Below are 22,986 nucleotides of genomic sequence, written 5' to 3'. Positions count from 1 at the left end.
TGTTTTAGGGTTTTCTGAGGAGCATTAATGATGACACCCAAGTAGAGTCTTTTTTTAATGCTTTCAAAATGAGGTTCTCTTTCTATCATTATTTGCACTCCAATCAGGAACTCAGTGATCAGCTCATTGGGAAAAAAAAAAAGTGTTTTGAGGGGGGACCTCTTTGTTAGCAGCGAGTCGGAGAAATAAACGTGTGCCAGGTTTGTCTGCTTTTGAAAGCAGCAGGGCTGGCTGGCCTCTTCACCCTGTCAGCTTTCCTCCCTTGCTGATCTCCGTTTCCCTTTGCACCATACGATTGGCAGGTAGGGATCCAGCCCAGGCTAACGGGGAGCTCTCTCTTTCCACCTTCCAAGCCCTGTATTTCCTCTCGTGGGATGGGGGAGAAGAGTTCACATTTACTTCCAAGCTTCTCTTCAATCAGCAATGGCTTCCTTTCCTGTATGCCCTCTGCTTATTTACTGAAGCAGAGCTAGGTTCCCTCTGTCCCGTAGAAACACAGCACAAGATTAACTTTTCACCGAGGATGTCCAGGGTGGGTGATTTAACAGGCGAGACCCTGCTGTCATGCATGAAGCCCAGCTTTGCATCCCCGTGCAGGAGATCTCAAAGCAGCAGCCTGAACGTGGGGACTCGGCTGATGTATGGGTGGACACTAAGGAGCAGCCAGTGGCATAAATACTCCTCGAGCAGAGCAGCAGGGACCAACCAGCAACCCCAGCCCACACCGTGGTTAGAGAGTTTCATGCCACAGCAGCATTGGAAGCATAGGCAGGCGAACAGACATCAAAATTCAGTGTGGGGGCCTATCGCCCAGCGCCCACAGACTGGCCCTGCCCCTGCAGAGAGGCCTCAGGATGGGTTTTCACACCTTTAATTTAAACTTGCTCTGTCGCTAGCGGCCGTAACCAGCCCAGGCCCTCTGGGATGAGGGAGATGAAGGCCTGGGGAAAGGGACCCTGGGGAGGTCACATGGATGAGAGGGGAAAGGGTATGAGGGGTAAGAAGGAGAACATCCCCCGCCCCACCAGCTAGGGTCTGTTGCAAAATTTCTACTTGAGGGTCCCAAATTTCAGCTTGCAGCACTGCGCACAACTTGTTGTTTATCTATTTATTACAACTTCCTTACTGCACTAACAGCAAGCTGTCCAAGGCGGTGGGCAACAATGAAATAGCATCTCCTCTCCTTTTTATGGAAACTACTTGCCTGTGCACAGAATATGACAATGATAAAGAGTATTTGAACAACAAGGAGTGTCCGTAAAGAAGGTATCGAAAACCACCTTGGTACTGTAGAGCCCATTTTGGGATTCCCTGAAGGGTAACGCATCCTTTTATTTAAAAGAACATTTTGTAAAGTTTTTCAAGAAGAAAATATATGTTTGTGACCGTTTGCATTGATCGCTGGCCCCTAATAGATGCCGGCGGACAACACTGCAGCACTTCAGATTTTTTTTTTTCTTCATATTTTCTGGCTCATGCTGAGCTGTCCTGCTCTTGTGTTGCAGATCTGCGCCATCATTGGCGGGACGTTCACCGTGGCCGGGATTCTGGACTCTTGCATCTTCACAGCATCGGAGGCCTGGAGGAAGATCCAGCTAGGGAAAATGCAGTAGCAGGGAGCACCGGTGCCACCTCCAAAAGGAGGAGAAGCAAATGCAGACCTGTGTTGTTTTTATGGAGGGAATAAATGTGTTTTTTGTGTGTAAAAAGACCCATGAAGTAGGTATTCTTGTGTCGGAATAATCCTCGAATGCCCCAAATCTTGCACTGGGTCTCATTCTTAGAGGAGGTATTTACCTTGGTGAAATGGTAACTGGCGATTATTTTTGCAGGCAAGTTGTGTACAATGTATACATTTTATTAGACAAATAATGGGTGTGGTTTGGAAATGTTCATTGCTCCTGTATGTATGTCAGAGTGCATCCTCGTGGTTACGGCCCAGTCCAGTTCCTACGTGAGCTCCTGACGTGCCGAACTGATGCTCCCGCTTTGCGCCCCTCGGGGTGGGCTCTCCGATCACAGGCTCCTTTCCCATCGCTACCCTCAAAGATTCGAGTTGGGCACTGTTGGTAGAGCTGGTGTGCTCCGGTAATGGCGCCCAGGGTCCCAGAATGGATGACCTCTGACCCCGATCACTTCCCCTGCCTTGGTTTTCAAAGCCACAGACAATGTCAGTGTTCTGATAGTGTCTTCCTTTCATGGGGGGGGGGGGGGGGGTTAGGATTTGAAATCATATGGGCTGGGGTTGAACAGATAAATTTACATTTTGAGAAATCTGTTCATGCATGGGGAATGCTCCCTGTGGCGAGGATCAGTTTCCGCCTCGCAGCATCTGTGCGCTTGGACTTCTGCTGTCTCTGAAACAGAAGGGCCTTCCTTTACAAGGTGTCTTGCTTTTCCCCTTAGGTCTTTACAATTGGGGATTCTTTCTGCTTTTTTGACTTGTTACTGTTTTTATCTTCATCGCCTCTCCTGACTCAGAAATATTTTCTGATGTTGCTCCTGAGTCTTCCGCTTCGGGACCTCATACTGCGTCCTCTTGTGTTAGAATTTTCTTTCCATTGAAAACATGTTTGGTTCTTGTGCATTCTTTGTACTTCTCAGCTATTTGAATGTCCCCATCATATCTCCACTCCTCGGTCCTTTGAGGTAGAATGGCTAAGTGTGTTTCCTCCTGACATGGAGCTGCCCTGCTTTCTGTTTCGCCCCAGACGTCTGGCAAGCTCTGTTTTGTTTTTGTATTGTGGGAGGTGTGCAGCGCTTAGCCGTAAAGAACAGGGACTGATGGCTGGCTGTATACCCAAAGGTATATTGCTTTCCCAGCCTGAAACGTTTTACAAGGAGTGTATACTATAAACTGCTACAGGTCTGGGAACGTGTGGACATGTGCGTACTTTTCAAAATGTACTTTAATTTGCTAGCCTGTCCACACTTGCAGACAGAATTCCCTTTTGGCCAAAAACGTGTTTCAGTCTCAGAAGAGAATAGCATAGATTGCACTTGGAGCCCATGAAGATAGCGCTGTTACTTCTGCTTCTTATGAAAGACCTTTGCCTGCAGTGAAGGGACTGACCCTTCGTACACAGGGTTCTGTTGGACTGTGGCTGATGAAGGGTCAGGCTCTTTGCCCGCTCTAATTTTGAGAGAGGTCTGCTGATTCGACTGGTGCAAGAAGATCGTTTTACTTTTGGTTTCCACTGAGCATGATCTTCACTGACTGGAGGCTGCAGGAATCGCCGAATCCTGAGCTAAATTCCATTCCGTTTTTGTTTTAAAACCCATTACTAAAAGAAGTAAAGCCAAAGGAGCTCATTTTCAAAGCAGTTACGCATGTAAATGCCACACCCGATTGTACCGGTGTTCAAAAGTCCCCTAGCCCGGGTAAAACCCAGTTTCGGGTATGTAAATATTTGATAAACAGTACAAGTCCTGCTTTAACTTAGAGAGCGCGTTCTCAGTCTGGAACCTGCTGTTGCCGTTTTTCTAACCAGGAGTCCTGCAATGTATTAAGAAGACAGAGTGGGAGTTTTAAATTCAGACGCACAGCATCTTTTCATAGGAAAGGAATTGCTATGCTTAAACAATCCATTTTTTTAAGATGTTTTTTAAAACGAATAAGCTATGTATTAGGGAAAATTCCATCTGCGGTGCCAAAAGCTTTGCAGTGTGTGCATTGGTTAGGAATGGGAGCAATGCAGACTCCGAGCTGGGAGACAAAGTAAGCACATGAGGTATTCACTTCCAGGAAATAAGCTCATGGTACTAAGGCATTGACCCCGTGTAAAATGTGCCTCCTATTAGGGGCATTCTCCCCTTTCTGAGAGAGAGGGGGGTTTTTGCTTCACTTTGGCAGAAGGGGGGCCTGTAGGCATTTCAGAGAGACATCACCTGCTTAGATTCTGCAGTCTCATCTGCTCTTTTTCTAAGCAGCCTCTGGTCAGTATTGCAGAGCGGTGCACCATTTACATGGCCTGGCAGTGGCAGTTTGCTGTAGAAATACATCACTTTCTGCTGACCGTGCACGGCTAAGGGTACAGCAAGAGCCCAGTGTAACCTTTATTTCTGTTTGGAGAAAGCAAGAGATGAAATGCAAATATGCTCTGCTCCAGTAGCTAGGTCCCTAGCCCAGAAAGGGCTTACAATCTAAGGTCCCGATATAATAAAACGTAATAAATATGTGCTAAACATCAGTGCATTATTTTGCCTCATGTGCTAAAAAATATGGTGATAATTACTGATGCAGAAAGCTTATGTGATGCTAATGTAGTGGGAGTTGTAGAAAAGTGCACTACCTTGAAAAGGGGCACATAAACACACGCTTAATGTGCATTAAATTATGCTTTCTTTGCACTTTGTGTTCTGTGCACACACAGCATGCAGCACGATTAGTGCACAAAGCCTATGCACAAGACCCCGACATCACGAGCCTCAGAAGCTTTACTCCACCTCTGGCCAGGAGTCTCTCTTCCAACATTAAGAAAACCTGAGTTAAGCCTGTGCCTGTCTCTGCATTGGGGAGAAATAGCTATTGCTAATTTGTGTGCACGTTTTTTTGTGCACTCAACGGCTTGTTAAATCATGATGAATGTGCACATAATCAAACTCACAATACATAGGGGCCTCGGTTGATACCTGCATTTTGTTAAAACTGCTGTGAGAAAATGCAGACTCGCAGCTGCTTGGACCGTATATAGAGCTGATTCTGTCCATTCAACAGGAGTATAAAATCCCGCCTTTAGGATATAGAGGCAAGTTTTGGCATTGTTCCTGCTTCCTATATTGAAATTCTTCAGGCTAGTCCTCTACTTCCATGTAAAAATACTTTACTGCTTTGAGGTGTTATTTCCTATGGGTATGGGAACCAGATGAAATTTCTCTTAGAACCAATAGGCACACGTGCATATGATGAGGTAAAACCCAGGGCTAACTCTGGCTGTCCTTCACGAGATGGAATTCCTTGGTCATTCTATCTTTGCACCAAATTAAAACTTTTTGTACATAGCCACCTGGAGGAAATATGGTTGCTGACAAAATGGCCTAGCCTTTTTATGGGCCAGTTTGGCCTTCGCTGGTGAATTAATTTTCCGACAGGCTGCGTACAGAGTTTGATTTGAGCCGTCTGTGTATACTTGTTAGAGTATGTCCAAAAAAAAGCAGTGGTTTCCTCCCTCACAGTTTATTCCTCTGGCAAAAGTCTGCAATCACACGGCCTAATCTGAGCCAGGTCTGAGAGATGCACTGCACAGGTCTTCACTGCTGGACAGAGCAGGCCCTTAGTAAATGCCCGTCCATGCAGGTACAGCTTTGTGGAAGCGTTTTGTCAGTGCACCCGCCAGCAAGGCCTATCCCAGAAGTGTTACAGCTGTGTCACAGCAGCTACAAACTCAAGGCTTGACTAGGGCCTTAGATTGTAATCCTGCTGGAGAAAGAGAAATGTCTCCTTTACCTGAACTCCAGCTTCCTTGAGTTGCCAGGGAAGAGGCAGCAACACAATCTAAATACGTTTTCCAAATAAATACGTGGACAATGTGGTGCTCTCCGCTGTAAGCCCTGGAGCCTACACTTTCACTCGGATAACTGGCTGCAGATTTGTGTTCGGAAACCACCTGCTTTCACCACCTCCTCCTTCCACCCCAGAATTGTTGTAGGTTGGTGGTTTTGAGCATAACCTAACCTCTTGCATTGTTACTGCTAAAATGGATTTCATGCACTTTTGTATACCAGACTTCAAAGAGGGGGTTTGATTTATGAAATTGTTTTTATATAGAAGAAATCTCCCGCCATGACCCATGTCTAAATTGCAATGTTATATCCTATGTATGTATGTTTGGGGGTTTTTTAAAGTTTTCTAAATAGAACAAAATGATAAAGCTTTCTTCCTTTCCTGATTTTTTTTCTTCCATAAATTGTATATGCAAAACCTAAGAGGAAATAGCTTGTGTAAAGTGATTTTCTGTCATAAACGACTGGAGTTTAATCAATCTGACTGCAGGCATGTTTCAGGGGTGTCATGAGGCTGGTACTGCAGCCAGGGCAGTAGTCCTAGTATGGTAGAGATCCTGAGTGGGAGACTATCCCAACCCAAAAGGCGTTATCGCTGAAACCATGTTTTTCCCTCAATAAATGTTTTGTTTCTGATTGGTGAGGTGGTTTGTAGTGCTGTTTTATATCCAGCAGCCTCCTGTACCAAACTATTCTACTATTCTTGCATGGGAAGGAATGAACAGGGACCAGTCCCTATCATGGATGGAGGAATGGTCTTTGGAAAAGGAAAAAGAACCTGTTTAGCATGGGCTAGGAAGTGGTGACCTGAAAACAACTCGTGCTCTCAGTTTCTACAGCTGGAGCATAATGTTAATGCAGGACACATTTATATGACCAAACTGAGATCCATATCTACTCAGTGAGCGGGCGTGATATTCAGTGATGCAGCCGCCTATTGAGTGTAGATGGCTATCTTAAAGGTAGCCAGATAAATGTATCTGGCTAACTTTAGGACAGCTCTAAGGCATGACCAGGTTTAACCATATGTTGGCTGAATAGCGGAGTTAACCTGATAATTAACTTCCCAGAAACAGCCTAGAATCTCCCTGCATTATCTGGATCAATTGTACCTGGATGATGAGAGATCTGGCTAAACTTTAACCAGATAAGTTCCCAAACTATTAAAAAGTTGGCATTTATCCACATAACTTCTGCGTCATCTGTCAAAAAAATGTTTGATTATGAACCAAAATGTGCCCATAAATTGTCATGTAAATGGGATGAAGAGGGAAAGTGCATCCATCCTGAGGCAGAATAATATCTGCTGACCTGCAGTGACCCATGGGAGAGAGAGAAGGTGCTCATGGTCCTGACTGACCTGCTACATTAGTAAAAAAAAAATAATCGCATCCTTCTCAATCAAGTAATGCTGAAAAGTACTGGAAAAATTAATGTATAGGCCTGATCATTACTTTCTTCCTGTTTAATTACAGCAACTTAGGAGCATAAAATGGTTTTGTTACTAAGACGTTATCACAAGTATTTCCAAGTAATACAATGAAACAGGACTTAATTTGCAAGTTCCATTCTATTCAATCAATAACTATCATGAAATGACTAAAGTGATCCTACGTGCCACTGTCAATAGATTCACCCCTTCCTCTCTTCCTTAACACTGAGCATTATGCATGCCTTTTAGTTAATTTCTTCACCTGTGGTGATCATTGGGAAATGGTTTGTGGTCACATTACATTATAAATTTCACAAAGCAAAGGAATCTTTTTCTATTAAACAAAAAAAAAAATCAAATGTACAAATCTAAGCAACATCAACCATACATAGAAACCTGATGGGAGATAGAAGCAGGCATCCAGGCTGGCATTTCCCTTCCTGCTGCAGTAGCACAGAGCCTGTGTGTTCTCCGGGAGCTCCCTGTTCAGTGCTGACTTTTACCTGCATAAATCTGGTCCTTTAAAAATATCTCCCCAACAGAGTCAAGATGGCAGCACGCTAGAGCATGCTGTGGCTTACTTATGGTTTCTTCATTGATTTTCTTTAAGAATGCCTTCTTAACGCAAGGGCAGAGTGAGGGGTTTATCCTCCTGAAATCCTGTGTCCAGTAGGCCAACAGTCAATTTACATCTACCACACCTCTCTCGACTGTACAACTAGGAGCTGAGGATCCCAATGCTGTCTGCAGTGAAGGAGCATGGCGGGCATCCTTGATCCCATTAGGCCAGCATCCACCTCTGCCACGGCGGCATGATTCAATTTGGAGCCCCACAGCACCTAGCAGTAACGTTGCTGGAGCAACCGCATTGGAGGGGGCTAGCGTGACACCAGCATCAGTACAGCAAGGCTCGGCTCAGCCGTTTGAAGAACATCAAAATTCTCTCCCCCCGACGCTCCTCAAACTCTCCCCATGAATTCACTAGCCTCGGATAAGATGGATGTTAACCGTGGCCATGCTCTCCATGGAATAGCGCCCGGGAAGATTAAATAAATAAATAAATAAATAAAGTCTTTTCTATACCATCACTAAGTTATATACCATCGCAATGGTTTACATGTAGGCACATAAGTAAAGTTGGAGTAAGCGTACTATAGTACATTCTAACAGGTGCCATTAAGTTTCGGTTACATTAAATCATAAAAATACGTACAAATGTTTAGTGATGTAGGTTCTGGCCAGGTGTACCTAGAAGGTACTTTTACAGGTCAAAAAAAATCACATTTACTGTGTTATATTATTACATTCATTGTGTACTCAATTTGTTAAAATATTGTAATGCACATGTATGCATTTTTATCAGCGGGTCTCTAACGGTTCTTGTACGCCCAGTGGTTGTGACTCTGGATTCCCTGTGGGAGCTGATTGTAAGCTTTGGGAAATCTCTACATGCTTGCTCCTCCAAGATTGACATTCTTTCTAAGATTGGAGCAGATGAGTGATATGTTTGATTGGTCAAATTGCCATTAATGATGATAAAGTCTCTGCAATGGAAGCTAAAATTAAGGATATTCAGGCCTTTCAAACCGCCTTTGTTAGGGATTGCAATGTGCTATCCAGAAGAATTGAGCAGCTTGCAAATTATACTAGGCACTTAAACTTACATCTCCTAAAGTTATGAGAGAAACCCCTGACATGACTTTAAAAAAAAAATGTAGATGTATTAAAATTTCATTCTGCCCAACTGCCACTATAAATAAATTGTATTTTCTCTGGTTTCTTCTGGTGCAACTAACCCCATATCTAATGCTCAGTCCTCATTTGTATTTCCTAATTTAACTGATTTTCTTGAGGATTTGTCACGTGAAATAACTGAGTGTTCTACTGTGCTAGTTTCCTGTTTATCTTTGCAGGAGCTGAGCAGTGTTATGAGGTAATTACAAATTTGTCCTCTTTATTTCAGGGTCAGTCTGTCCAGATTTTCCCAGAGTTAGCATGAGCGACTCAAGAAAGAAGAAAGGGTTTTCTTGTATTTAGACAAGAGGTTATTTCATTAGGATGCGCTTCCACCCGCTGCTATCCTTGTAAATGCTGTAACTATCAAAATGATTTTTTTCTCCTGAGCAATTAAGAGCATTTCTTGATTCCAGAAGCCCTCTCACTTCATCGCCAGTGTTAATTTAGGATTGGGGCATATGCTGTCTGTAAATACAGTCTGGCAGTACTTAGTCTGTCACATGTTAAGCTACTTTCCTTTATTCTTATTTTTCTCTTTAATCTCCTTGTGTTTTCTGACTCCTCCATAATGCTGTTTAATTATGGATGGAGGTACATGTAAGTTGTTACTGACTTGTTTTTTGCTTTCCTTATTTTATATTCTTATCCATGTATTTCCATGCAAGCAATTATTTATCAAGTAAAATTATTATATTTTTTTAAATTGTATTTATCTCCCTTTGGATACACAAATTTTGTAAAAATTACCTGTACAAAAAGGTTGAGGCTGCAGTCTTGGCAAGGGTGGCTTCAAATATTTAGCTGAACAGCACTAGCTCATGGGTGGGTGGGTGTGTTTGGGAAGGGAAACACCGTACTCTATTGTAGCACACTATCCAATGCATGCAAATTATATCATGCATATTCATTGTGGATATCTTGAAAACCCAACTAGCCGTGGGGTCTCCAGGACAGCTTGAGAAGCCCTGGTCTAAAAAGCAGGGATTACTACGTCATCTCATGTCAGCCAGTGATAGCCTGGGCTGAGATGATACCTTTATAAAAAGTATGCTAATTATGGGCAGGAGCCCATCCATGGAACATTCTTACAATAATTTTGTGCCACGATTACAATCCAGGTTTGCTTTTCCATAGGCACAGACTGGAATATGAACCTAAAACCGATAACTAACCGTTTTCAGTTCTTAAAGACTCTAGCGCCTGGTCCCAGTCTGCTGCCAGAAGATTCAGACGTGGGAGGGAATCCATTCCTCACCTGGTGAGTAAGGTAATGCTGCCCTCTCCTGATCTCAGTGAGCCCATTCTCCTTTCCAGGCTAAGCCTGTGCAGAAAGCACTTTTGTACACATAAATCACTTAAATACATAGAGAACATGATGTGTGCATTAAATGTGATTGACCTCGTGTTTCTGAGTGCTAAGCCTTTTCTTTGCTCACACTTTCCTGTTTGTGTGCATTTTCCAACTCTGGATGCATTAGCAGATGCTTAGCTGGTGGCAGCCTGAGATAAAACAAATTGAGCTTGCGTCTTCAGCTCCCACTTTTAACTCTTTCTTACCTCAGCCCCTTAGAGTGTAAGTGTCCAGGTGCCAGGGCAATAGCTAGGGTGGCTAAATTCATCCCGCCTGCTGCTACCAATGAAAAGGCCTGGGCCAAATATAAAAAAAATGTTTAAACACTTTTTTCCTCTTCTATTTTCAGAGCTGCCAGTGGACTCTCAGGAGCAAAGCCCCTATGAGTTTCCCTAAAAGACAACCTTGTTTTTTTTTGCATCTGTGTCTGTCACACATTCCATGAGCCAGACTGAGTTGTATCTTTAATGAGAGCTTTCAAATGTTGACAATTACTTCATCTGTTTTATTCCAGACTTTAAACTAAACTGTGCATCATCTATGCTTGAACTGCCATTAGAGGCCGTAGGAGGCTATTAGGCACCCTAGGGGCAACTTCAGTCTTGTACCCTCCCTACTGGTGCCACAGCATTCCCCCTCTCTCCTCGCCGTCAGCACAGCACAGCCCACCCGTTCTCTCCACTACTACTATTGATCAACTCTATAGCCACTACACGACAAACACACAAAAGTGACAGTGCCTGCTCAATAGAGCTTAGACTCTAATAAGCCAAACAATGATGAGCTAAGACAATTGTCAAAGAAAAGAAAGTTTTAATGAGAGTAAAAGCAGACAAGCAGGCCTTAGATTTAAAGGCAGCCTCAAAAAGGTGGGTCTTTAGATGAGATTTAAACAGGGCGAGTGAAGGAGCCTGACGTACCAGTGCAGGAAGACTTCGCCACGCACGTCCCAATCTCTCTTCCTCCTCCCTTTAGTGCCCAGCATCCTCTCTCTCTGTCCCCCTCTCTTCCACTCATCCTGCACCATTCTTTCTCCATCCCATTGCTAACATATCACCCATTCCCCTCCTCCCTGCATGATGGTAATAGCTTAGGCCCTCCTCCTCTCTCGCTGCTGCTAGGGCAAGCTCTATGAGCGACCCCCGTGACAGAATCACAAGTATTTTTATATTTGCAGACTGGCACAATACCTGAGAACAGCAATCGGGAAGTAATAGCTGCCACGTTTTGAAAATGCGTGCAGGGGCCATGCCTTAAACAATTGGCAGCACCTGGAGGTTTCTTGCGTTCTTATCCCTTCCTCTTATCACCCAGTTTTGGCACACAAGGAAACCACCTAATTCACCTGATGGAAAAACAAGCCCTGAATGATTTAGGTTATTTGTAGTTAGTAGCCTTTATTAGGGAGTGAGTTACCCTTGGGGCTTCGGAAAGAAAATTGTCTAAAACAAAATGCAGGAAGGTGCTGAAAACATACTTATTTATACTGGCATTTGGAGATATTTAATTAAGAATATACCAGATAAGAAGCCTGGTCAACCTACTATGCAACAGATTGAGTTAAATTATTCCAAATTATCCCTGTCCACTGCTAAGAAAGTTGTCTATACAAATACAAAAGCACCTTGAAATGTGACGCCAATGCCAGAAGTCTAAAACCTAAGAGGGGAGACTTAGCGTGCAGTGTATAGCACTGAACGAAGAAGTAGATCTATTGGCAGTTCAAAGAGTTGATGGAAAGAGGATAACCAATGGGACTGTGCTAATCCAGAGTACAAATTATATTGCAATAATAGCATGGATCAACTTGGTGGACAAAGAAGAAGCTGGTGCTTTATCTTAGGGGTGGCATAGAGTCCAATAGGATAAAGATTCTGCAGGCCATAGAGACAACAACTTATAATAAAACCTTTTAAAAATGTAGCTGAAGCAGGAAGCCTGTGAGGGAATCGATTGAACCGTTAGCTGAGCGAGGGGTTAAACGGGCCCTTAGGGAAGACAAGGACATGGTGGAAAGACTAAATTAATTCTTTGCTTCAGTATTTACTGAAGGCAATGTGGGGGAGATACCTGTGCCAGAAACTGTATTCAGTGGTGATGACTGGGAAGAACTGAAACAAATCACAGTAACCTTGGGTGATGTAATAGTGCAGATTGACAAATTAAAGAGTAGCAAATCACTGGACCAGATGGTTTACACCCCCGAGTTCTAAAAGAATCTATTACTAATACTATGTAACCTATCATTAAAATAGTCTATTGTAACTGAAGAGTGGAGGGTGAGCAATGTGATGTCAATCTTTAAAAAGGGTTCTACAGTTGATTTGGGAAAAGTCATAGAAAGTAATCTAAAGAATAAAAAATATATAGAAAGGCATGGTTTAATGGAGAATAGCCAGTATAGCTTTTCACGTCTAGCCTCACTAATCTGCTATAATTTTTTTTGAAGGGGTTGATAAACACATGGATCATGATGAGGCAGTGGATATAGTATATTTGGATTTTCAGAAGGTGTTTGACAAAGTTCTCGATGAGAGACTCCTGAGAAAAATAAAAAGCCATGGGAGAGGAGGCAATGTACTATTGTGGATTGCAATCTGATCAAAAGACAGAAAACAGAGTAGGACTAAATGGTCACTGGTAGTAGTCAGACAAAGTTAAAGAAAGCTACTATTTATCCTTGGCTGTTAGCAACATCTGCTCTATCCACCGGTTGGGATCCTGCCAGATACTGGCAACATGGATTGGCCACTGTTGGAAAAAGGATACTGGACTTGATGCTCGGACCCAGTGTGGCAAGTCTTACATTCTTATATCGTCTGATAATGAACTGATTTAGGTAATTTGTTTTGGAGTTTTCCATCTATTAGTAGATGTTGGGCGGGTTTGTATTGATCTGTTTTGATTTTAGGGATGACATACTGTAAATCTCTTACAATGCAAGATGTGGTATATAATTTTTAAAATACATACATTGTTTATCATTCCTTGGAAGAGAAAATGAAGAAATAGGAGCTGCTCTTGGCGAAGGATGAGAGACACCTAGAAGCTCTTTCTTTACATGGAATTGATTTTATAGATTTATTTTACTTATTTTAAATTTTTATAGACCGAAGTTCTTGTAGGAACTACAAATCAATCCGGTTTACATACAACTTTTAAATGCCCAAAAAGAGTAGGGGGCTTTACATAGAACAATTGAACAATAAAACAGGTAACAATAGACCAATAACAATAATGATGGAACAAATAGAATAGATAACCAATTAAACATAGTAATATAGTAATAAATATTATATAGAAAATAAATATAAAAGGGATAGAGTAAATGAAGTGTGAACTTCATTTACTCTATAGATGTGAAGTTGTGCAGAAGGGGGCACTGCAGCAAGCTCTTTCTTTACATGGAATTGATTATATAGATGTGAAGTTGTGCAGAAGGGGGCACTGCAGCAAGCTCTTTCTTTACATGGAATTGATTTTATAGATGTGAAGTTGTGCAGAAGGGGGCACTGCAGCAAGCTCTTTCTTTACATGGAATTGATTTTATAGATGTGAAGTTGTGCAGAAGGGGGCACTGCAGCAAGCTCTTTCTTTACATGGAATTGATTATATAGATGTGAAGTTGTGCAGCACTGCAGCAAGCTCTTTCTTTACATGGAATTGATTATATAGATGTGAAGTTGTGCAGCACTGCAGCAAGCTCTTTCTTTACATGGAATTGATTATATAGATGTGAAGTTGTGCAGCACTGCAGCAAGCTCTTTCTTTACATGGAATTGATTATATAGATGTGAAGTTGTGCAGCACTGCAGCAAGCTCTTTCTTTACATGGAATTGATTTTATAGATGTGAAGTTGTGCAGAAGGGGGCATTGCAGCAAGCTCTTTCTTTACATGGAATTGATTATATATATGTGAAGTTGTGCAGAAGGGGGCACTGCAGCAAGCTCTTTCTTTACATGGAATTGATTATATAGATGTGAAGTTGTGCAGCACTGCAGCAAGCTCTTTCTTTACATGGAATTGATTATATAGATGTGAAGTTGTGCAGCACTGCAGCAAGCTCTTTCTTTACATGGAATTGATTATATAGATGTGAAGTTGTGCAGCACTGCAGCAAGCTCTTTCTTTACATGGAATTGATTTTATAGATGTGAAGTTGTGCAGAAGGGGGCATTGCAGCAAGCTCTTTCTTTACATGGAATTGATTATATATATGTGAAGTTGTGCAGAAGGGGGCACTGCAGCAAGCTCTTTCTTTACATGGAATTGATTATATAGATGTGAAGTTGTGCAGCACTGCAGCAAGCTCTTTCTTTACATGGAATTGATTATATAGATGTGAAGTTGTGCAGCACTGCAGCAAGCTCTTTCTTTACATGGAATTGATTATATAGATGTGAAGTCGTGCAGCACTGCAGCAAGCTCTTTCTTTACATGGAATTGATTATATAGATGTGAAGTCGTGCAGCACTGCAGCAAGCTCTTTCTTTACATGGAATTGATTATATAGATGTGAAGTTGTGCAGCACTGCAGCAAGCTCTTTCTTTACATGGAATTGATTATATAGATGTGAAGTTGTGCAGCACTGCAGCAAGCTCTTTCTTTACATGGAATTGATTATATAGATGTGAAGTTGTGCAGCACTGCAGCAAGCTCTTTCTTTACATGGAATTGATTATATAGATGTGAAGTTGTGCAGAAGGGGGCACTGCAGCAAGCTCTTTCTTTACATGGAATTGATTTTATAGATGTGAAGTTGTGCAGAAGGGGGCACTGCAGCAAGCTCTTTCTTTACATGGAATTGATTATATAGATGTGAAGTTGTGCAGCACTGCAGCAAGCTCTTTCTTTACATGGAATTGATTATATAGATGTGAAGTTGTGCAGCACTGCAGCAAGCTCTTTCTTTAACAGAAACTGGTTTGGAACAGACCTGATGCGTTTCTCTGGGGTACTTAGTCTCAGATCTCTTATTAAATTACTGTATCCATCGGTTGTGATAGCTACAAGCCATAGTATATAAACTGCCAAGCCTTCTCGGGCTTCTTCTTTAAGCAACTCCAAGCCCCATGCCTGGCAGTCTGCATTCTTACTTTAATAAAAACGACGCCCATTATACGTACGTAAATAAAATGATCTTGGCTGATGCGTTATATTTTTCAAGGCCGATACTTGGCTAAGTCTAAGGTCTAAAATAAAAAAAAAAAAGCCTCAAAACGTGATTTTTGCTTTTTATTTCACTCCGGGGAGCGTGCGGGCGGGCCTGTAGCTGCAGCCTCGAGGGGGCGTCTGCCAGGCACTGAGCCGCACTTCCGGGCTGGAGCCGCAAGGTGGCGCCGTCGGGAGCGGAGCTGCCCCCCCCCCCCCCCCCAACCTCCTGCCAGCCCTTCTCTTGCCGTCTCGCTCTCCCTCCGCGCTGACGTCCGCCGCCGGAAGTGGGCTACGGGCCTCTTTTCCGGCGGCCATAGTGAAGTGAGCTGGTGGGTAAGGAGCGCTGGAGGCAGTATCCGTTTCCATCTCGGGCCGGGCGCGGCTCTTGTGTGCTTGGCGCGGCAAGGGGCACCTCTGCCACGGCGGGATGGGCTGACGGGCGAGTTTGGAGTGCGTAAAGAGGGGGTGGCGGGTGTAAGTGCGGGGCCTCGCTGGGGTGAGCGTCGAGTCCCGAACCCGCGGAGCTGGGGCCGGGCGACGCTGAGCCCGGATCTGCCGCCCTCCTCCCCACCCCCGGTCAGTGTGCCCTCACCAATTACCTCCCGGGCCCTGCGCCAGTGCCATTACCTCCTTTGAAATATTTGCTTCCTGTATTCTTTAACCCTTTCTGATGATTCCCCTTCGATGCCTTTATTTCCCGTATTCTGTTCCAGATGAAAACCTTACATCTGTTATAACGCGCTTTGAGCTTTCTGCTTGGAAAAGCGTTAAGTAAATAAGCGATAAGTGGAAAAAGTCTTTCCAGCAGCGGATAAGGCTGTAGAGAGAAGACCAGGCGGGTCTGTGCATCTTCTCTTTTTAAGATTGTGACCAAAGGGTAGGATAGATGTCAAGGCATCGAGTAGACGGGATGTAGAATTGACATTTCTCCTTGGAGAAATCTAGTGTCTCATCAAATCAGAGCCACCTTGCCTTAAATCCACAGAAATACTGACCCCTATCCTAGACTGGAAGGATTTGTGATATTTCCTATGGTTTTGTAATAGATGCGTTCTGTGATGCACTGCAGAAAGCTATAAATAAATGTAAACATCAAAACTGACTACTTTGTCCCAAGGTGTTTCTTGTCTGCCCTGTTGACAGTGAGAAGATTGGCAAAATTAGGGTAGCAGAGGTATACAACTGGTGTTATTTTTTTCTAAGTATTTTGGAGAAAGGGAAGTGGGAAGATGGAAAGGTTATAGTTGATCTCATGTATGCGATATATGCCGCCTTCTTTTTGCAGCCATCATGAAGTTCAGTCCATTTGTTACCTCTGATCGCAGCAAGAACCGCAAGAGGCACTTCAATGCGCCATCTCATATTCGCAGGAAGACTATGTCCTCTCCTTTGTCGAAGGAGTTGAGGCAGAAATACAATGTCCGCTCTATGCCCATTCGGAAGGATGATGAAGTCCAGGTAGGTGTGTTTCATGATCTAAATGAGGCTAGCATTCCCCCAAGAAGTGATTTTCCATTTTAGGGAAAGAGCAACTTCAAAACAGACACAGATGTAACCTACAAATTCTTGCACTTTTAAGATGATTATAGTTTTATTTCCAGATAAAATAGCATTACAGTTTTAGAGTCTAGCAGTGAGTCATATTTAGCTTATTTGGCTTTTTAGAAGACATTGACAAAGTCCCTCATGAGAGACTCTTAAGAAAATTAAGAGGTCAAAATTTAAATGCTATTTAGACAGATAACTTTTCAGTTATCCGTCTAAATGGCAAAACCCGTCAAATTTTAAAGACATACAAGTCACAGATGAGTAGGAGTCATTCCAGGGAGGAGTGGAGTTAGCCATTTAACTTATGTGACAAACTCTAGTTGTGTCACTGACCTGTCCTAAAGTTAGCCGGGTATATTCAGTGGCGTGACTGCTAGCTGAGCCACTCAGCTGTTGAATATTGCTCCCCTAAAAAAGTCATAGAATAAGAGGCAGTGAACTTTTTGTGTATTTCAAACTGGCTAAAAGATCAGAAACAGAATTTGTCAGTTTTCTCAGTAGAGAAAGGTAAACAGTGGAGCCTTGGGGATCTGTACTTGAATGCTGCTTTTTAATATATTTTATATATATATATCCTGAAAACCCAACTGTGTAAGGGAGGTCCAAGGACCAGTTTGAGCACCCCTATTCTAACATATCAGAATGACCCTACTTGTACAGAAAGACAGATAAATGAAACTTTGGAGGCGAGGGTATTAAACATCTGTCTTCCCTCAGAGACATTTCCTTTACATATATCACTGTGTAGAAAGGATTTTTTGCCGGGAAGGACATAAACTCATCTGTATTGGAGCGGTTTTCAGCTCATGTGGTTGTTGACCTCAGAAGCGGATGAGACATTTTGTCTTCTGCGTGTCCAAGAAAGCTGGTTATTTATGTGCATAGACAAGTCTGAAGACAGTTACTGATGTTGTATAATTTTTTGTGCAGGTGGTCCGGGGCCATTATAAAGGTCAGCAGATCGGCAAAGTAGTGCAAGTGTACAGAAAAAAGTACGTCATCTACATTGAACGAGTACAGCGTGATAAAGCCAATGGCACCACTGTCCATGTTGGTATTCACCCCAGCAAGGTATGGACCAGAAAGAGGTTACTGGTTATTGGTGCAATAAATGGCAGACTGGCGTCCGTATGATTCTTGCACGAGGGCAGGGATGGCCAACTCCGACCCTTAAGAGCTGCAAATGGGAAAGGTTTACAGAATATTCAGAATAAATGTGCATGGAAGGCATTTGCAAGCAAATCTATCTCGTGTATATTAGTTGCGGATATTCTGAAAACCTGACCTATTGGTGGTTCTTGAAGACCAGAGTTTGCCACCCCTGCACCAGGGCTTCTCGTGTTGATATATTCAGTTGGGCATGGCTGAAAGGTTCGGTGTTAGTGCTCTGGCATCAAGCGGGTATTTATATTCTGACTTCAGACATGCGCTATTGGTGAGCTGAGCTCTTGGAATCTGTTATCGAACGGACACAGTGTTGTGGGAATAGTGATCCGTGGGCACTCTGGTGTGGCAGAGCTAAGTGTTGTGGGAATAGTGATGGCTTTGTATGTGAGACGTGGGCACACTGGTGTGGCAGAGCTAAGTGCTGTGGGAATAGTGATGGCTTTGCATGTGAGACGTGGACACACTGGTGTGGCAGTGATAAATGCTGTGCAGAGGAGGGTAGAATGTGTAGCTTTTCAGCCTGGTTGACTGCGCTTTAGTTTTTGTTTAGCTGATGAATGAAGTTAAAAGCTGTGTGGGGTTTTGGGGGTTTTTTTACCATTGATTTTGGTTTGTATTAAGTTTGCATGTGCATTGTTGCATTAACAGCAGTAAATCAAAAGCATCTCCTAATGTAAACTAATGGCATACTGGGGGCCTGTGGTCTGTCGGTGGCATGAGGTGATGCATTCTGTGCCAGCTGGGCTCTCTCTTCACATGCCAGATGTGCGTGGTTCCTGGTGATGGAATTGGGACACGCTGCAGAGTCCTGGGAACGGACACATGTTTGTGGGATTAGATTTGGATTTAATTACTCGCTTTTAGATCCAGGCTCAAGGTGTTTCATTCAGGTGTAGTTGGTAGGTCCTTGCCCAAGAGGACTTTGTCTAAATTTGCACCAATCCTCAGGGTAAATCAGGGCTCCCCAAATCTGTCTGGGCACCCCACAACCAATTGTGTTTTCAGGATCCCTACAATGAATATGCATATGCTGAGGCTCTGATGTGCAAATCTACCTCATGTATATTCATTGTGGATATCCTGAAAACCCGACAAGCTGTGGGGTCCTCAGGACATGTTGGGGAAGCCCTGCAGTAAATAATACTTACAGAAAAATTAGTAAGAGAACCTGGTTGAAATGTTTAAGATATAGATTTTTAAAGGGGTGGTATTTATATTTACTGTCAAACATCACCTAATATATCAGAAATCCACTTCAAACATGAACCAAGCGAAAAGGAGCCCAAATAAGTATCTTCTATATAAATGCAGGGTTGTATGAGTTTGACCACCCCACCAGATGGTATAAAGGAACCATCAGTGTTCTGCCTGCCTGCAGATATTACATGATGAAAAACTGCTGCAATCTGTGTAATCCAATTTAAAATTCACTCCACATACCTTGCAGTAGGATACTGCGTAATCTATGCATGTCAGTGTAAGAACTAGCATACATACGCAACTAAAGAACAATCGGTTCACATCCCAGGCAATCAGCAACTTCTGAGAGTGTCAATCATTTTCTGTCCATAAAGAGACTGGAGGAGAAATTACTATTTACCCAATACTGTGCCACCAGGGCAAAGAGGGCGGGTTATTCAGGTGCTTCCTGATTTCAGAGAACAAGACAACTCCGTCCCATCCCAAACCTAAGGGCCTTGAACAAGTGTCTAAAAAAAGAAAAGTTCAAGATGGTTCCCTGGGCAGCTTGATCTCCCTTTAGATAAAAGGGGGGACTGGCTATGCTCCCTGGATCTAAAAAGGATGCATGTACTAGCATCGAGATCTTCCCTAGCTACAGGAAGGATCTCCTCGTCAGCCACAAAGTGTTACCTATGCCTGAGATCGGAGCATGACCTGAACAGAAGAACGTGTGTCCCCGTGCTCACGAGATTCTAGAGGAACTGTGTAAATCTCGCCTTGCACCTTAACGCAGCCTCATCTGCCTCGCTGGGAAAAGAGTTGGGCAGGAGCTCCTCTAAAATTCCCTGTCCACTCAGGAGCCATCCAGCTTCCTAGCATCGAAGACAAAGCTGCATCAATCATTGGAGCCATCACGGCCCACACTGAAGAAGCACAAACCCTCTAAGCAAGGCGCGTTGGCATAAGTAGCATCAGCGTTCGCGATGCATCGACTTGCCCAACACATTTTCTGTCAATGCATTCAACGCACGGCTTATTGAGGCGCTCAGTGTGTGATGCACACAAAACACTGGTGCACTCGCTGCTCCAATGCACACCGATGCCTCCACTATTCAGTTGGTATGCATTGGGCCATCCCTGACCTAGAAGATAAAGCATTAAAAAAAAAATTAGCTAAGCTTTGGGGTACTTGAGTATGGGATCCCCGATCTAGAGAGACTGTACCCCAGGACTCCCAGAAACCCAGTATTACTGTATGTACACTGTTTATCATTACACACACACATTTGTGGAAAGGCAATTTTTGCAGCAGAATTGTTATATGTACAACTGTGTAAGCTGTCTTTGGAGTAGGCATTTATAGGAGCACAGTTGCTACCCTCATGCAGTGCTTGCTATGTGTACAACCCTGTATCGCTGTTGTCTCGTGCTTCTCTGGATATGCACAAGACAGTTCTTACAGAGCTGAGTGACTAGAAAGGTATGGGGGTGAATGGCAGGCTTTGCGCAGGAGGTGACAGGGATAGCCAACTGTGTATAACGAGTGCTGTCTGATGGTGACATTTGTGCTACTCTAAGTGCCTACCCCAGAGCTTACAGAATGATAGATAGTTGTACATGCACAAAGCTAATTCGGGCCGAGGCCAAGCACTATTTAAATTTTATACCTGTCTGGTACACCTTTTCAGTCGTTAAAGGCACAAGTTGCTTTATGTGCAGAAAAGATTCGTCCATACAATAGGATCTTTGTGCAAAAAATGATTTGCATAACTTTTTTTTTAGTTTTACTCGCATGTTTTTGCTGATTTACAATGATTAAAAATACCCCCCCCCCCCCTTGATACAAGTATGCCCATAACTCCGCCCCTTCGTACATTGTCTGTCTGTGGCAAAAGACCTGGAGGAATTAGGCCCCTAGGGGTGTGGCAGGGCAGTGTGTAAACTGTTGGCTAGTGACAGTGAAACAATCGCTGCCAGCAATTCACTTCCTTTTGTTTGGCAGTGGGGGCTCAGTTAACAGAACTGAGTTCTCATTGCCTTCTAACCCAATTGAGGCAAGTCGCATAGCTTTGGACCCACACCTTCAGAAACCCCGTCACCCTGCAGAGCTGTGAGGATGTGACACTCTGCCCATGGCTACTAGTCCTTTTGTTAGGCAGAATACGAGGAAGGAAGCATGCTAGCCCATTTGGCGACTTTAGTTGACTGCCCTCTGGTTTCTGGTGTACAACGTCACTTAAAGTAACATTTATAGCCCCAAATTCTCCTGGGCTAGAAATATTCACCTCCTGCTATCCCAAGCCTGCCAGGAGCTGCTGCTGTTGGCCCGAATGAAGACACTTCTGCTACTGGCACGGCTAGTCCAGCTGGGAGAAGAGGTGATGAGAGGAGGATGGAGGCCAAGGGCAAAAGGTGAAGGGGGAAATGAAAGCAAAATAAGGAAAAAAAAAATACAAAAAGCACTAAATAAGCAAAACAAAATGTAGCGAAACGAGTAAAAGTACAAAACGTTACCAGGGAAGGGAAGAGAAATTGTACCCTGCTTCCTAAAATGTTTTGGGGCCCACAATTTCAGATTTTTCCACTGCCTTGTAGCCCCAGGAGATAGGAGTGATGTTAAAATAGATTTCACAGTGGCCCTAACCCTCTCTGCCCTTTCATCCCAGTACAAGCCAGCATTTGTGTGATATGTTAGCAGCAAGTAACCTTTTTAAATGATTTATTCTTCCTATAGGTATATTGATTTAAAAAGCAATCGCCTAGTCTTTCAAGAAGGAGCACCAGGCACAAGCAGCTGGCAATACAGGAAAAACTGCCCCACGTCAGGAAGCTAAACAGTCCCAGTGCAATATATAAAGCAGCGAAAAAAAGAATCGCAGCCCGCAGTATTAGTCGCATGTCTCTTGAGGCCTCTGAGCCCTACCTTATCTCACTGAGATTCCCTTTTTTTTTTTGCTGCATTATATAGCTGTTGAGTTTAACTTCCTGACACAGGTCAGTTTTTCAGTATAATCTAGATATTCAGCAGTACATACTGAAGTGTGTGCAAAGCACAGTGTTAATAAATGAACTAACAGACTAATACAGAGGAGCATGGGATCAGGGTTTCTCTCTGTGTTGCTGTGAGGCCGCGTTGACCATGATTTAGGTAGACATTTGCTATAAGCTATCTTCCTTTCTTTTTGCTTTAGGTAGTAATCACCAGGCTAAAACTGGACAAGGATCGCAAGAAGATCCTAGAACGCAAAGCCAAGTCTCGCCAGGTTGGCAAGGAGAAGGGCAAATACAAGGAGGAAAGCATTGAGAAGATGCAGGAATAAAGTGGGTTACTGTACAGCACCAATAAAAGAAAAAAAAACTGTTCACTTTCTCTCCAGTTGTGCTGCTTGCTTGGCGTTGTCTCTGATGCAGTGATTTCCTACCAATTCGCACAAACATTTAAATGCTGGGGAAGGTAATTTTCAAATAGAAAATGAATATATAAAATATTGAAAAAGCATGACCTAGAAGTGCCAAACATCCCAATATTGATTTTATTGCTTTGATCTACTTTTATAAGCAATATGATTTTATTATTTGTAAACCTCTCAGCTGCCCAATGACAGCAACGAATGAAGTGGACTGGGGGGAGTCTGTCTGAGCACTTGCTGCTTCTACCTTGGCATTAGCAGTCCAGTACAAACGTGCGATTTGACTTGTATGCACCATGAGCAATCGGTACACTTCATCTCTTGTAGGCAATGGCATTTTAAACTGCTACATCAGCTCACTATTTGGACATGAAGGTCATCAAATAGGCTACATACTTCCTTCAATGGGCAGGTGTACCTAAAGGGAGCACAGCTCTCAAAAGCTAGTCATAAATGTAGGAAGTCAAAAAAACCAAAAAACCTTGCTTACAGCTTGCTTG

General features: G+C 43.3%; 2 protein-coding genes across 5 annotated transcripts in view; both read left to right on the top strand.

The window, feature by feature from the left end:
- Nucleotides 1-6,138, top strand: part of ERGIC1 (endoplasmic reticulum-golgi intermediate compartment 1) — a 67,528-nt gene extending 61,390 nt beyond the window's left edge. For all 3 annotated transcript variants that reach the window (XM_029583328.1, XM_029583327.1, XM_029583329.1), the window contains exon 10: nucleotides 1,506-6,138. In XM_029583328.1, the coding sequence (XP_029439188.1) occupies nucleotides 1,506-1,613 (108 nt within the window). In that variant the 3' untranslated portion in view covers nucleotides 1,614-6,138. The remainder of the gene's footprint in view (nucleotides 1-1,505) is intronic.
- Nucleotides 6,139-15,399: 9,261 nt separating this feature from the next.
- On the top strand, nucleotides 15,400-22,441 carry RPL26L1 (ribosomal protein L26 like 1). 2 transcript variants are annotated; one of them, XM_029583421.1, is made up of 4 exons: nucleotides 15,400-15,508; nucleotides 16,465-16,637; nucleotides 17,658-17,798; nucleotides 22,268-22,441. In XM_029583421.1, the coding sequence occupies exons 2-4, from the start codon at nucleotides 16,470-16,472 to the stop codon at nucleotides 22,394-22,396; spliced, it is 438 nt and encodes a 145-aa protein (XP_029439281.1). In that variant the 5' UTR covers nucleotides 15,400-15,508; nucleotides 16,465-16,469; the 3' UTR covers nucleotides 22,397-22,441. The 2 variants fall into 2 exon arrangements, with proteins under 2 accessions (XP_029439281.1, XP_029439282.1); XM_029583422.1 differs by having other exon boundaries at nucleotides 15,402-15,512.
- Nucleotides 22,442-22,986: the final 545 nt, after the last annotated feature.

Source organism: Rhinatrema bivittatum, chromosome 18, assembly GCF_901001135.1.
Source record: "Rhinatrema bivittatum chromosome 18, aRhiBiv1.1, whole genome shotgun sequence".
NCBI classification, from domain to species: Eukaryota; Metazoa; Chordata; class Amphibia; order Gymnophiona; family Rhinatrematidae; genus Rhinatrema; species Rhinatrema bivittatum.
Note: the sequence above shows the minus strand (reverse complement) of the source record. Positions and strands in the feature narration are given on the sequence as shown.

What these genes read in the sequence shown, in the direction of transcription:
- RPL26L1 (XM_029583421.1), top strand. Translation starts at nt 16,470, where the DNA reads ATGAAGTTCAGTCCATTTGTTACCTCTGATCGCAGCAAGAACCGCAAG. An exon ending in GGAAGGATGATGAAGTCCAG is followed by an intron (nt 16,638 to 17,657) that starts GTAGGTGTGTTT and finishes TTTTTTGTGCAG; the next exon opens with GTGGTCCGGGGCCATTATAA. An exon ending in TTGGTATTCACCCCAGCAAG is followed by an intron (nt 17,799 to 22,267) that starts GTATGGACCAGA and finishes TTTTTGCTTTAG; the next exon opens with GTAGTAATCACCAGGCTAAA.